Genomic DNA, 16104 nt, shown 5'->3' with positions numbered 1-16104 from the left:
CATTTACATTAGAATTAGGTCTCTGCTGCTCTGATAGACTGGATTAAATTAAGGTTATGACATTTTATCTCTTACACCCTGTGAACCACAATACTTTTACAATACGTACTGTAGAATACCTTTGTAATGGAACCAAAGTACAACTTGCCCAGCGCCCGATTTTTGGATAACCATAAACACCTTAACACAATAAAAGCTACAATTCAGAGTGGGATTCAGATTAGCTTTAAGGCAACTCTGTAACATAAAAAAAAGAATTTGTTCAAATGAAAATGATAGCAATGTGAAGCACTGTGGTGATTTTCAAGTGAGTTTCAAATCCAATCACAGTCAGTATCCATTAACATTGTACCAAAGTCAGGTAGATCAAGTGTGAATGTGTGAGTTAAAGGACCTCATAATGGCACCATGCCGATTTCCATTATGTGCACAACAACAACAAAGAACTGAAATAATCAGATATGAAAATGAGTGGATGGAAGAAAAATTTAAATATTGTCAAATGCTAAGATAATGACATAATTAATCCTTTGTGAAACTGTATGTGTGTGGGTTTAAATTGTATAGACTATTTACAGTTAGTGCTGCTCCATTATAGGGTACGGATGTATTTCTCTGCATTAAACATTTTTCAGATTATACACTTAATTTTATTTATTTATTTTTTTTTTTTTTTTATATACACAGAAAATTTTTATCTGTGATAAAAATACCTAAAATGCAATGCGCTGGCTATATGATATAAATTATAATTCTATAATTTTAGTTCTAAATAAATCTGAAAGGCAGATCTGAATTTTTGACCTGAATCTTATTTTCAACAAAAAGTACCATTAAAACTTTTGGCTCATTTTCCTCTGTCATGCAGGAAATTTTAATATTTCACCACTTTTTCAGTTTCAGCCAGTCTAGCTACCACATTAGAAATCTGTTCCAGTCAGACTTCACACAGAAGATTTAAAATATTTACTTTAACTGCGTCTTCATCATACTGTATAACACAGCAAAACTACATTTTAAACTTCTGGACTGGGCTGATCATTAAGATAAAGGTAGCCAGGGAAAGTGCCTTACACGGTACGCTCCTTGATGACGGAGCTGATTCGGTTTAAATCCTCTCCAAAGCGACGCACAGCAGAGCGCAACATCTCAATCTCCGTCTCCGTCCACTTGGCTCTGCAGGAAAATAGCAGGGAGAGGACACATCAGTATCACTGAGCCAATAACCAGATGCAGCCTCCTATTTAACTTAGACAGACTGCAAGCTATCTGCTTGTCCTATTACTATCTGACCCGGTCTTAGCCACTATTTACAACAGTGGGGCACTCTCTCATAGTTAAATAAAGTGGACATACAGAAAATGAAATAGAAAAACAGCAAGGTCCAATAAGGTAAGCTTCAATAACAACAAAGAAAACCACAACTGAATCCAAGGCACTATCAATTGCTAATGATAACTCAATTTCTTCCCCAGTCTGTTGTTCACATCTTAAACCAGGCACCTTTTTTTCCCCCACATGGTTAGGAAAGAGTAACATACTCTTCACATAGAAATAAAGATAGAATACAAAATTAGCAGCATTTAAAAGCCAACTTCAATACTCAGCTATCCATTCATCGTTTGAAGCTTGTTTATAGTATTTCAGAGTCAAAAGAAACTGGAGATGAAGCCTATCAGGGCAGCAATGTGTACAAGAAACATGCTAACTTGGATGAGACACTACTCAATGTTGGGGCATACTTGCATCAGGCTGATTTAACATTACTACATATCCTAAGGTGATTTTTTTTTTTTCATGCAAGATGAAACAGTCATGCATCTTTCAATGCACGCAAAAATCACTACACAAGGTGAACTAGTTTCTCAGCTGGCTGCAGGTCCATCCATCCCCAGATTGTTCAATTTAATTTTGTACTTTATTAGACTGTTAATGCACTCCTGATTATGTTTTCTATATAATTCATTGCTTGCCAATTCGCCTCTTTAATCTAACAGCCACCAATATACCACATTGGAAAATGACACTATTTGTAAACTAAACCGCAATAAGGCTTGACAAAAACTTTAAATTCCAGCTCAGTACTGAAAAAATAACCCCTTTCACAGATGCAGCCTAGGAAAATTCCAGGTTAACTATTCCTAAAATTTACTGGGATTCATTCCAGCATACCAGGGCAACTTAGTAAATTACCAGGTTGATAGCATTTACATGTAAGACTATTATGCCAGGTTAGATTGCTGATGGCAGTATTTCCCCCCCTTTGACTAAAATAAAACACTAATGTGAGCTGCACTGGTTCAATACTGCCTTCATTATATTTATGCACTTTGACTATACTTGACTAATTTTTTACATTGTAAGCAAATAAAAGGTTTAGGAAATACACAGGTCTTAATGGGAAACTTAAAAACACCAAAGAAAAATCTAAAGCAGCTAAGATCTAAACATAGGTGCTACTCCATATAAACTCAGATTCTACTTAACATGTGCCATGTTTACTTTAGCTGGAATAGACCTCTCCTTACACTGGTAGAAAACAACAGGTGTGAAGCAGACAGCACAATGCTGTATCTGGTGAGAAGTTATTAAAGTTTTTCCTTCTTTTTAATGGAGGTCATATTATTTTAAAATCTGCCTGGTTTACAGACACATTCTAAATAGTTTTGTATTAAACAAAAACTTCTACAAAATGGTTGAGCTATTTTCACTTCTTTTTACCAACAAGCATCATTGCATGTGTGATGTCTTAAGTGCTGTACCCAGTAATTTTTAGACCAAGTTCACACATATGCCAACCTGAGAAGTTCCGACACAAGACCTGACCTTGGTAATCAATAGACCAACTTTACTGGGATTTTTGCCTGGGCTTTATTCAGATATTCATTTGATCCAGAAATGTACCAGTAAATTCTTTGGATAACCTAAATGCAAGAGAGGACCTGTAAAATGTAATTGTGTTGCAGATTATTTACTGAATGGCTTTTTTTCTTTTCAGCTTTCCACTTACGATTGCAGAACATTGCAAGGCACACTTCCTTTGCAATTTCCAATTTCATAACCTATGAATTGTAGTCAATAAAATGATTTAATATAAGTTCTTTCTTGTTTGGCACTCATTGTTCCTTTATTATTAGTTTTGAAAGATTTATGGAAAAAAAAAACAAAAAAAACCCCCCTCTATTTTCAACTAGTGAAATACGTGGTTACGAGAAAGTGACTTTGGTGTTTAATTAACTTGCAGTTAATGTCCTGCATACCACAACATCTCTATCTGTCAACTTACTTTAGTTTTTCCTATTGTATTTTAAAATATGCCCAAGAATGCCAAAGTGGGAAACTGGCCTTGTAACCCATGAGAGGGCTTTTTGTCGCTTATTTACCTTTAACGCACTGTACATTTCAATAATTTGCTAATACATCTGATCTATTATGTTCAGCATTCTCAGGCAACCAGCTATGAAGAGCTCTACCAAGAATATATAAAAATTAATTACTGCAGAACTATTTAAAAATGATAAACATGTATTATGAACTTTAGAATGTTATTTACAACAATAGTATGAGTTACACTATTTTAAATATAATGATTAAAAGGCTTAAAATTTAGAATTGCACACTAGTAGCCGAGCCTTGCTAAACTTGCAAAATACATTTTACATCCTGAAATCATCTTCCCAAGTAATTTCCCAAAGAATCTATGAAAAAAAATAAAGTGGTAATGCACATGTGTTTTTGCAAGAACAGAAAAAAAACAATGATGGTAGGAATGTATTTGTTTAATTTTTACATTTTTAATTCCGACTACCTCAGTAACACATTTTCAGTTTTTGTTAATGTCCTTTTCCATTCCTACATTTACTGTATTTATGCAGATGTACATTATGTACTGTATATATCTCTCTATTATAAAAAAAAAAAAATCCTGTAGAGAAACAGTACGGCTACGATACGTGATCTTCACATTAAGATCACGGAAGACACTTAAAAGACCCGTGAGACTAGAGAGATTGGCCACGGAGCATCTCGCGGGGACCTTAAACATGAGACTTTGTGCCAAGAGACTGACCCAGGACCGTCTTGCGATGACGTAGAACATGAGATTCTTGCAAGACACGCCCTACTTACAAATAAATAAGAGCAGGGGCAGCCAGTAACACACACACAATCATGTTTTGGCTTTGAGTACACACAGATCCAGGGCTCTCAGCGCATATAAAGCGTATAAGGACAATACGTTATAAATGAAACGTAGACAACAAAGCAAAGAAGAAAGCAGCGCAGAGAAAAGGGACTCAAAAGCATTGGAGAGACAAAAAGAATAATCTAGGTGCAAATTCAGAAAATAAGGAAAGTAATTATCAACCCGGAACAAGTGGAATTGAAAAAAAAGCACGTCCCATCGGGACATTGGCGCTATACACATGCAGAGAGGGTTAGAGCTTATGAAAGCAATGGAATTCGAAAGGCTCAAAAAAAAAAAAAAAAAAAAAAAATAGTTGGCGCGATACACCTGTGGAGAAAGTTAAAGAATATGAAAGTAGGAAAACTAGAAAGTATAAAAAAAAGAAAGTAAAGATCACAGGAGCACAAACAAACGGAAATTATTAATCGAAAAAGAGAAAATAATCACCACGGACCCGGTGTCATTAAAAAAAAAAAAAAAGCAGGATAAAGCGTGGTCAGAAATAAAGAAGAGTAGAAAACAAAGTAAAACATCTTAAAAAGTTTAAAAAACAAGGGGACCAAACACATGCAGAGCAGGTTAGAGATAATGAAAACTGGAATTCAAAAGACTCAAAAAAAACAAAACACATGTAGAGCAAGATACAGAATATGAAAGAAGAAAAAAATGACAGTGTCAAAAAAAGAAAGTAAACATCGCATTAGCACAAAGAAAGATAAATTATTACTCGGGAGAAATAACGAAAAGGCGAATTAAGATTGAATATATGGACACAGGTGATATGTCAGAAGTATGTAAATATTGTAAGACTTTGAAGTTTAAGTCAAGAGAATTTCAAAAACAGAGTTTACCTCACATGCATTTATTGGTTACTTTGCAAAAAAAATTATTAACTGCTGATGATGTAGATCGTTTTGTCTGTGCTGAAATTCCAAACAGAGAGAACTATCCTGAATTGTGGTACAAAGTCATTAAACACATGTCTCACTGACCTCATTAAAAAGATTCAGCACGTTGGGACTCGAAAGATTCCAAATACAGTTTTTACAGAAGTTCTGAAATAAAAGTGAAACTAATGAAATAGCAACAACTCAAAGAAAAAAAAAAAAAAAATCTTAAAAGTGTGTATCCGGAAAAACAAAAACGGGGGCTGACGAGCAAAGTGAGCAGGGGGCAAAGCCCCCTAGTTAAGAAAAATTTACTTTTACACATGCACAAATATAAAAAGAGGTGTTTAAAACGTTCTGACCCTGAACCAGAAATCCAAGGTACCAGTTTTGTAAGTGGCCAACAATTAGCCCCTGTGAAGTAAAATATGTGAATTAATGGTTTCTAGCATTTGTGGTTTATAATGCATCTGTCCTGTTTCAGAACCAAGTAAACATAGATGCTGAAAACTGGAAAAATCAGGTAATTTGATAGGAGTGAATTTCAAAAGCTAGAGAACAATATGTCTTTGGACATTCATTCTTGCCTAATTAAAGTGTACCACAGTCTAGGCCTTCAGCATTCTGTCATGCAAGGGTGTCTCTTGAACAGGACTCAAGATCTGGTTGGACTACAACACTAATGACAGAAGAAAATGTTACCACCATGGAGTCAATCATAATGGAATATCAAAGACCGATAGTGCACAAAATAGCAAACACTACCAGGGATTAGTTATGCATCATTTGAATGTACTGTATGGGAGTCCAAAATGTTGACTCCCAAAATTAAGCATCACTGCATCTAAAATGTCATGGAGAATCTCAAGCTAACAAGTGTTTCATAATTGGGGAGACATCACTATGATCCAAACAACAATCAAAACAATGGAAAAATTATAATTCTCTAAATGCCAAAGAAATTAAATACAAGCAGATAGTATGTCTAAATGTTTATGGTATTGAGGGTACAGTGCATAATGGATTACATGCATCAAAATACCCACATAACTAGTCAATATTGTACTGGTCTGATCTAGCCTGCAACAGACAATCACGAAAAAGAAAAGAAGTCCACCATCTTCCCAGTTACTTTAAAGCAATGGCCCCACTGACGTTGCATGGATTTTAAAGGCTACTCTGGGAAATTGTGAAATTGAAGTGATGCTACTCCCACCACATTCTTAAGACTTGGGAATATGCAACAACCACCTGTTTCCCAACCTATCGGTTCTCTATGGGATGTTCTATACCAATTATGAAAATGTCAAGACATCTACAGCATGTTTTGATCACCTATCATATTATATAATATATATAAGATCAACCTGGAGGTTTCAACAGATTTACACATTGTAAGCATCCGGATTATGATTTGATCACTTTCAGAGTGATCTGTTTGTGTATGTGAAAGAATACAAATCTATAAACAAGACAAATTAGAAAAGAACCATTCCAAATAAAAAACTGGCAAAATTATCATCAATGTATACTGCTAAAAGGTTACTGATTTGTTAGAAAATCACGGTATGCTAAGTCTATGTACACGGTAAAAAAGCACCTTTCTAAAAAACTAGTAAACTTTTTGCTATTATAAACTGAGAATCCTATTGATTTGGAGCAAAATGACTCCACTAGATTTTGCTGTAAAGACGTAATGATTTTGCATTTTTGTACACAATGTACTCCAATATTTTACGACTCCCTAAAGTTTTTTTTTTTTTCAAAGTCATGTGCTTAACAAAATCGGTATTTTCAAGTGAACACTTTAAATCAGTTATGAAATAACACAAACTATTTATGAAGCCTTTATTACCTCTTTGAGCTTCATAAATGGCACCCCTACCAGATAAAAATATCAACCTAAAATGTTTATTTCTGTTCTGACCCTTGAAGTTTTGAACATAAAAGTTTGTTCAAGGTGGTGTGAAATAAGTGCCATGCCCAGAACCATTTGACTTAGTCATTTCTTTTAAAGTAATAAGCAGAGAAAGTGTGTCTGACCATCTACTAACTGAACTTATATACACACAAATTAAAATGTCATGGAAATTGATGTATTTTTCAGTAACAAATCACTTTATTTGGAGCCAATAAGAAAGAAGTCAGACAGGGTTTTACAGATAAACTTTAAGAGGCACAACCTACCCAGCTGGGCTGGAATCTGCCACTGGGTGAAGCTGCATGGTCAGCTCTCCAAGTTTAGTGAAAGCAGCTCCTGCTGCAGAGAAGATCTCTCCGACCTGAAAAGAAGAAAAGCACACTAAGTTGTAGAATTTGGTTAGTTATCTCAGTATCTACCTTCTGCTTACATACGTAAAAATATACACCACTGTACATAAAACATAAGTATGAAGAACTTGCAAAATGGGAAAAAAATTTTTCCACAACTGTTTACAGCAAAAGAACCATATTAATTGGTATCTAATGTTTTGTTGGTTAATGTCAAGTTTAAAACTTTTCCTTTTCCACATTTCACTAAGCTAATTTATACACATCTTTGAAAAGAGTGAGATGACCGAAATACACCTTAGGTTCTAAAATAGTATGCAAGTCTGTCTTAACAAAACAGCATCCTATCCAAGGTTTGCAAGATGCGCTGTAGAGGACCCCCCAGCTCCGATGCACAGACCTTCAGCAGTCGTGGCGATACCCAATGGCAAGATACTCTAAGATCTATTAACTAAAAAAGAAAAAAGATTCAGAAAACCCAATAGATAAATATGTTATTACTCAAAAATGTATGTCTCTATGGTAACAAAGGCATTAAGGTCTGTCTGACATGTTAATAAAATACCAGTTTACCCACGAGAATTATCCTCTCCACCATCAAATAATGGTAGTCTAGTTGGGAGGCATAAAAAAATTGCTGAGCAGTTAGAAGAAAGTAACTATAAAACTATTTGCTCTAAACATAATTCAACATACATTTCATCATTATAAAAGGAATGCATTGAAAGTCCTTATCCCCTTTGATTTCTGCAGTGCTTAAACTCCTATTTCATCAAAAATGTAAGAAAAATGAGGCGGGAAACATAAAAGAAAAAAACGTAACTTGTACTTTTAGTATTTGTAATTGTATCATCTTATAACACTTGCCATGTTTACTCTTGTCTGGATGCTAGATATAATTTTATTATAGGCAGTGTAAAAACTCATTGCTTGTTGGTAGGAGCCAATACATTTATTTGAAACAATTATAAACAATTGGAAAAGAAAATAAATATGTGAAATGTTTCACTGTTATTGTGCCGACATCTCTTTGTTATAAAAACATGTGGAGTCTGAATACTGTGGTTAAGATGTCACGTTATCTATTAATTGGTTATAAAGGTTCTGAATATACATATCCTCATATATTAACTATGCTATTCTTCAGCACCTACTGCAGGGAACTTGACAGCTTGATAACTAACACCCAGCCCACACATAACCAGGGAAATGAAACATCACCATGGTACCACAACCTCTATACAGGCATTGTAGAACAATCCATCAATCCATTTTCTAAACCCACTTTATCCTGAGTTGAGTCACGAGGAAGATGGAGTCTATCACAACAAGCATGGGGAGCAAGGCACGAACAATCCCTGGACAGGGCGCCAGTCAATAACTGGTTGAACACATACACGCACACCCTAGGGCCAATATAGCACTGACATTCCACCTAACCTGCATCTTTGGAATGTAAGAGGACACCAGACCACTTAAAGGAAACACACACGGACATAGGAAGAACATGCACCCACATGTGCCACCCACTACAGAACTAGTTAATTTCTCATTAATTACGTTTACTCTGTGCCAATAAATTATGACTTATGACTCAGGCGCCGCAGAGAGTGGCAGCCTTTTCAGCAGCTCTGTGTACAACTTTATTTTTCTACTTTTATTTTTCTCTTTTTTATTGATCACTCCTATTACTTTATTTTATGTGGATTTGTTCCTGTACACACTTACTTTTACAATAGACTCGTCTATTCAAGTACTCAACTTTGAGCGCCGAGAACAAATGCCAGTGCCGGTGTGGTTCCTTATTTACCCAACGAGGTAAGAAGGTGGTATCGTGGCAGCAGAGCCGGCACTAAGCTAAAAATGAAGCGGCTTGCGAGAAAGTGGCGTTTTAAGCCTTCAGTGCCTTCTGTGATTCTGGGAAATGTGAACTCAATCTCAAATAAGATCAACAAATTGGCTGCGCTGGTGAAAAATGTCAGAACCTACAGAGAATGCAGTTTGTTGTGCTTTTGTGAAACGTGGCTAACTACCACCATCCCAGATGCTAACGTGGAGCTACCCGGGTTTAGCACAGTTAGAGCGGACAGAGATGCAAGTATCTGCGGGAAGCACAAAGGAGGAGGACTCGCTCTTTATGTTAATACACGGTGGTGTAACTCTGGACATGTTAACGTCAAAGTCTCCACTTGCTGCAGGGACATCGAACTGTTGGTCGTAAGTTTGAGTCCCTATTACTTGCCCAGAGAGTTTGGACACGTCATTGTTGTCATCGTGTACATCCCTCCTCGGGCGGACGTGGAGATAGCGAGTGACATCATCCATTCTGCTGTTGCTAAGTTACAAACGCAGCACCCTGAAGCGCTTGTGCTAATCGCTGGAGACTTTAACCATGTGACGCTGGACAAAACATTACCTGCCTTCTCCCAGTATGTGGACTGTAACACCCGGGGAAATAAGACTATTGATTTACTGTATGCAAACGTTAAAGATGCATATAGCGCCACCCCGCTGCCTGTGCTTGAGAAAGCAGATCATAACCTGGTTCTGCTTCAGCCTCACTACAAACCAAGAGTGAGGGTCCTACCTACAACCACACGCTCATTCTGGAAGTGGTCCCCGGTGGCAGAGAAGGCTCTGAGAGAATGCTTTGGAACTACAGACTGGGATATCCTGCAGGGATCTCATAGTGAGAACATTGAGGAAGTTGTTGACTGCACTACTGACTACATCAACTTCTGTATGGACATTGTAGTTCCAGTAAGAACTGTACGCTGCTATGCTAACAACAAGCCATGGATTACAAGTGACATCAAGGGCCTTTTGAACCAGAAGAAAAGGACTTTTAAAGGCGGTGATCAGCATGAGCTCAAGCGCGTGCAGAAGGAACTCCGAGTCCAGCTCAGGGCGGCGAAGGAGCAGTACAGGAGAAAGCTGGAGAAGAAGTTGCAGAATAACAGCATGAAGGAAGTGTGGGATGGGATGAAGATCATCACTGGCTGCAGCTCGAAGTGGGGTACCACCATCGAGAGAGACATTAAGAGAGCAAACCAAATGAACAACTTCTTTAACAGGTTTGACCACCCTAACCCACTCTCACTCTCACCTCAGAGTACTGCACCCTCCACACATCCTTCTGCTGATACCAGCATAGGAGAGACCTCCCCACCCATAATTACAACAGCGCAGGTGAGCAGAGGAGACTTCGTGCCAGCAAAGCAGCGGGGTCCAGATGGAGTATCGCCACGACTGCTGAAGGTCTGTGCATCGGAGCTGGGGGGGTCCTCTACAGCGCATCTTCAACCTGAGCCTGGAACAGGGGAGAGTCCCGAGGCTTTGGAAAACATCTTGCATCACTCCAGTCCCAAAGGTATCACGTCCTAGTGAGCTGAATGACTTCCGGCCTGTTGCTCTGACATCACATGTGATGAAGACCATGAAGAGGCTGCTGCTTCACCACCTGAGGCCACAGGTTCAACACGCCCTCGACCCTCTGCAGTTTGCATATCAGGAGAAGGTGGGAGCGGAGGATGCCATCATCTATATGCTACACTGATCCCTCTCCCACTTGAACAGATGCAGTGGTGCTGTAAGAATTATGTTTCTAGACTTCTCTAGCGCCTTCAATACAATCCAACCTCTGCTCCTTAGGGACAAGCTGACAGAGATGGGAGTAGATTCATACCTGGTGGCATGGATCGTGGACTATCTTAAAGATAGACCTCAGTATGTGCATCTTGGGAACTGCACGTCTGACATTGTGGTCAGCAACACAGGAGCGCCACAGGGGACTGTACTTTCTCCTGTCCTGTTCAGCCTATATACATCGGACTTCCAATACAACTCGGAGTCCTGCCACGTGCAAAAGTTCGCTGACGACACTGCTATCATGGGTTGCATCAGAAGTGGGCAGGAGGAGGAGTATAGGGACCTAATCAATGACTTTGTTAAATGGTGCGACTCAAACCACCTACACCTGAACACCAGCAAAACCAAGGAGCTGGTGGTGGATTTTAGGAGGCCCAGACCCCTCACGGATCCCATGATCATCAGAGGTGACTGTGTGCAGATGGTGCAGACCTATAAATACCTGGGAGTGCAGCTGGATGATAAACTGGACTGGATTGCCAATACTGATGCTCTGTGTAAGAAAGGACAGAGCCAGTTATACTTCCTTAGAAGGCTGGCGTCCATCAACATCTGCAATAAGATGCTGCAGATGTTCTATCAGACGGTTGTGGCGAGCACCCTCTTCTATGCGGTGGTGTACTGGGGAGGCAGCATTAAGAAGAAGGATGCCTCACACCTGGACAAACTGGTGAGGAAGGCAGGCTCTATTGTTGGCATGGAGCTGGACAGTTTGACATCCGTGGCAGAGCGAAGGGCGCTCAGCAGGCTCCCATCAATCATGCAAAATCCACTGCATCCACTAAACAGTGTCATCTCCAGACAGAGGAGCAGCTTCAGCGACAGACTGCTGTCACTGTCCTGCTCCACTGACAGACTGAGAAGATCGTTCCTCCCCAAACTATGTGACTCTTCAATTCCACCCGGGGGGGGATAAACATTAACATTATACAAAGTTATTGTCTGTTTTTACCTGCATTATTATCAATCTTTAATTTAATATTGTTTTTTGTATCAGTATGCTGCTGCTGGAGTATGTGAATTTCCCCTTGGGATTATTAAAGTATCTATCTATCTAAATGAAGAATTTCCCCCATGTCGTTAAGTTAGAGATATTCTAGTTTACATGAAAAACACCTAAACTGCTTAACATTAGCATTATGAAACAATTTACAGATAAGCATTTTGTTTTATACTTTAGAATCACTTTAAATTTGTTGTGAAAAATGCATAAGAAGTGTGCTAAGTGGGAAAGGCACTATACAAGCTTAGGATTTAGAGTATGACAGTGAATCTGCAACTGTGATTTGGGCCATATGCATTTGGTTCCCCTTTGTGAATTATGTAAAAAAGCTAAACATGGAGCAAGATGACTGGTAAGAGAAAGGACAAAAAAAAAAAGCAAATATTATTGATAGAAATACTGCAGGGTGCAAATTTCTGGGGCAGGTTTCCAGGGCTCTTGTTCAGTTCTACATGTGCCAAAGTGCCTGCCAGCAATCTTAAGCCCCACGAGTGGCAACCTAAAGACGTCATTACCGAATACTAATAAATGAATTTCAGCATCACAACTGCATGGAAAAGTGGACATAAACAGGACCATCCTTTTAAACTGTGATGCCTCAATTGTTTGTTTTTTTTCTTTTACTTAAATTTAAATGTTTAATTAAAATACAGTTTCTCTGACACATTTATAAAACGACTGAACTGATAACACATTTTATATTACACGGCATAATCGCCAAATTTCGCTTCTGGGGACAAACAAAGTCCAATGTATGTAATCAGAGAGCCAGCATACACCTTATCATATAGGTATATTAATCTGATCGCTTTTCCGTACTACCTATAATTTCATTTTGTGTGTACATATACAGTATAACTAATAGACTGTTTTACAATTTGATTTGCTCTCTAGTGGGTTTTCAAATACAGCTTGTTATAAAAGGCACTATATAAAACAAAGACATGGTTCTTTTTGCCCAGCTACTGCTCCCCATCACTTTCAAACACGCTAGCGGAGAAGCAAGCAAAGCCGCACCACTCTTACCTTTGTGGAAGCCGACGTCATGCTGCTCCTTTAGATACAATAAATAACCAAAAAGCCAGAGTTAGGCTGAAGTGTGCTGGTTAGCTGCTCGCTTGCATGTCGTTCCGTCCCGCTGGCTCACTTTTGAACTGTACCCCACAAGTTAAACTATCCAAAACAGACCGACAGACTGGCACCTAGCGCCAAACGGACGGCTTTACTTGCCGGGCACTAGCGGGCAATAATCACAGGCCTCGCTACTGGCTTTAGACACCACAGCTGTGTCAGTTGAAGGATCTTCCTTGAGGGAAACAGGTTGCTATCACAAATGATAGCAACTTTTTTTACTTTCATTCATGGTAGCATCCTAATTCAGCGAAAGAAAAAAAAACTTAAAACAAAGTAAATAAAAAAAACAAACAGAAGACCCCGCTGTTGTCGCACTTTAGGCGCCTATTGGTCTGGCGCCTTATCTGGCATGCACAGATTGGTAAACACACACGTCAATCCAATTTTACAACCAATGAAAAACAAAGAAATTTTTTCTTAAATTCTGATTGGTTCAGAATACATACCAGGGCGTTATAACCGCGACTGGATCCGGAAGTGACGCTTCGCGCTCGTTCTACGGATAACTGTTACAGTAGCATTATAATCTTTCCATTTGCACAAGAATGTTGTTCTTCAACCAAAATAAGTAACCGATACAAAAGATATGTTTATATTTAACGCGGTTAAGTGGAAGGATGCAAATACCCGCCTTTGCTTTTTTCGGTAATAAATTTAACTCCATAATTCTGATTGGTTGAATGCGATGATTGACGGCGTTCTGTCCAACCGACTATTCCTCCGTTAGCCCCAGCACTGTATTGAAAATACACCTGAACCTTATGAACAGTCCATTTATTAATGCTATAAACTTGGTGTGCATTCCTAAATCCAGCAGAAGGTGGCCAATAGAACACACGTAATCCCTTCAAATATATGTAAAATAATGGAGTAAATAAGAAATGTGCAATAGTTTGTAATGCTTATCAGCGTAGGTTATAAAGAATAAATATTATAGGCCTGGATTACCAGTTTGGGATTCTGAATTGCTGTTTAAATATTATTTTTGTATATACATTATATCGTATGGCATGGTTTGAACAAACAAAGGCTTAAAAGCGTGTTATGGGGTAATGTTTGGGTGGATTGGTGTTTCATGGCAAAAAGGTGTATAAATTTAAATGGGCAGTGGGTTGTCTGTAGAAATAAACGCTGTTAATGATACCTCACAATGTTGTGCCGTTTTATTCAACACAATTTTGAATGATTTACTTAACGTAAAAAAGCTGGTTTACAGTACTGTTTTAGAAGATAATGCAATTACTGGCGCTGTATGGAAGAAGGAAAGAAATGTTACATTTGCTCAAATGCAAGATTTAATTATATGAATTGAAACTGGTCTCTGAAATTGTTCTGGGGAAGTGTTCAATTATCTACTTAATAAACTGAATATATTGTTTTTATTGACAGAATAATATCCATGGAAGGGTTTATGTAGAAAAAAAAAAGAAAATTAAAAGAATCTGAAGTATTTAGGCTTTATTGTCGTACCATCTATACACTTACCTTGGTACAGTATACAGTGGTATAAAATTTCGTTTCCCAGGGCCACAGTGCATTTAGGCAATTAATATGACAATATAATAATACAGAGGGGTAATTTTTTATGTTGAAAATGTAGAACAAGGAACAACATTTGTACAAATTGGACATCATTATTATATGTTATGTTATTATATGTTGATTGACAGACAGCAATAAAAAAAAAAACTAAATCTTCTGACTTGACCATTCACAGTGAGGTATTATACAGGTGTACTGTTATTGGTATAAAGGAGCTCCAGTAGCGCTTCTTGACACGCTTCTACTGAATAATTTGTTGACTGAAAGTCTTCATTGTTAATGTGTTAGAGAGAGGATATGTAGCATTGCTTATAATGACACTCAGTTTTGTTTAATTCTCTCCTCCTGCTACTCACTCCAGGTGGTCCAAAGTGTGTCTCATTATCAATTAGCTTGTTGATTCGTTGGGCCTCTCTTGAAGTACTTTTACCAGTGCAGCAAACTACAGCATAGAAAATCACAGTGGCCATCACAAAGTTATAGAAGATGTGAAGGATGTCAGATTACCACATTACAGGAAAGCAGTCTTCTAAAAAGAAAGAGCCAGCTCTGCCCTTTCTTATATAGTTTCTCTGTGTTACAAGTCATTGATGTGGACCCCAAAGTACTTGTAGGAGTGCACCACCTCAACATGTACTCCCTGAATAGTGATTAGACAGAGAGGCTTTTTGGTGCGTTGAAAGTCAATAACCAGTTCCTTGGTTTTGCTGATGTTAAGTTACAATTTTTTCCGCACCAAGAATTAAAATTCTTCATCTGACTCCTATACTTTGTCTCTTCCCCTTATCAATACACCTTATAAGTGTAGAATCATCTGAGAATTTCTTCAAGTGACATGTCCATGTCTGAGATGTACAAAGTAAAGAAAAAAGGAGACAGAACTATTCCTTGCCGTGCTCCAGTGTTTCTCACATCTGAATCATAAACATAGTCTTTGAATCTTAAAAACAGCGGTCTGCACAACAGATTGCCCATTATCCAGGACACCATAGGCTCATCCACCTGCATATCACTGAGCTTACCCCTTAATGGCTGGATTGTATTAAAGGGACTGAAGAAATTTTAAAAAATTATCCTCAAAGCACTGCCAGCTTTGTCTAGGTGAGTCTAAACCTTGTGGAGATGGATAATTGCTTCCCCCACTCAAATCTTTGACCGACAGGCAAACTGCAGTGGACTACCACAAGAAGACTCATATAATCCAGGACCTATCCAAGTTATTCATGATGTGAGACGTAAGTGCCACTGGTCCTGTAGTCATTAGGTGAAGACGCCCACTTTCTTTGGAACAGGTACAATGCAGGATGTTTTCCACAGCAGTGATACTTTCTGGAGCCTTATTGGCAGACTGAACAGTTGACAGAGGACACAAAGTTGGTCAGCGCTGGTCTTAAGAATTTGAGGACTGATTCCATTTGGTCCTGTGGGTTTTC

At 38.3% G+C, this 16104-nt stretch overlaps 1 protein-coding gene across 8 annotated transcripts in view; it reads right to left on the bottom strand.

Moving 5' to 3' along the window:
• The window catches only part of zgc:92664 (uncharacterized protein LOC436695 homolog), a 30975-nt gene extending 17491 nt beyond the window's left edge, over window positions 1-13484 (bottom strand). For 5 of the 8 annotated variants that reach the window (XM_028797985.2, XM_028797987.2, XM_028797990.2 and 2 more), the window contains exons 1-3: window positions 13022-13484; window positions 7261-7355; window positions 1075-1176 (exon numbers count right to left, since the gene is read on the bottom strand). In XM_028797985.2, coding sequence (XP_028653818.1) covers window positions 1075-1176; window positions 7261-7355; window positions 13022-13042 — 218 coding nt within the window. In that variant the 5' untranslated portion in view covers window positions 13043-13484. The remainder of the gene's footprint in view (window positions 1-1074; window positions 1177-7260; window positions 7356-13021) is intronic. The other 3 variants (XM_051924211.1, XM_028797989.2, XM_028797992.2) reach the window with 1 other exon arrangement.
• Window positions 13485-16104: the final 2620 nt, after the last annotated feature.

This window comes from Erpetoichthys calabaricus, chromosome 3, assembly GCF_900747795.2.
Source record: "Erpetoichthys calabaricus chromosome 3, fErpCal1.3, whole genome shotgun sequence".
Classification (NCBI taxonomy): domain Eukaryota; kingdom Metazoa; phylum Chordata; class Cladistia; order Polypteriformes; family Polypteridae; genus Erpetoichthys; species Erpetoichthys calabaricus.
Note: the sequence above shows the minus strand (reverse complement) of the source record. Positions and strands in the feature narration are given on the sequence as shown.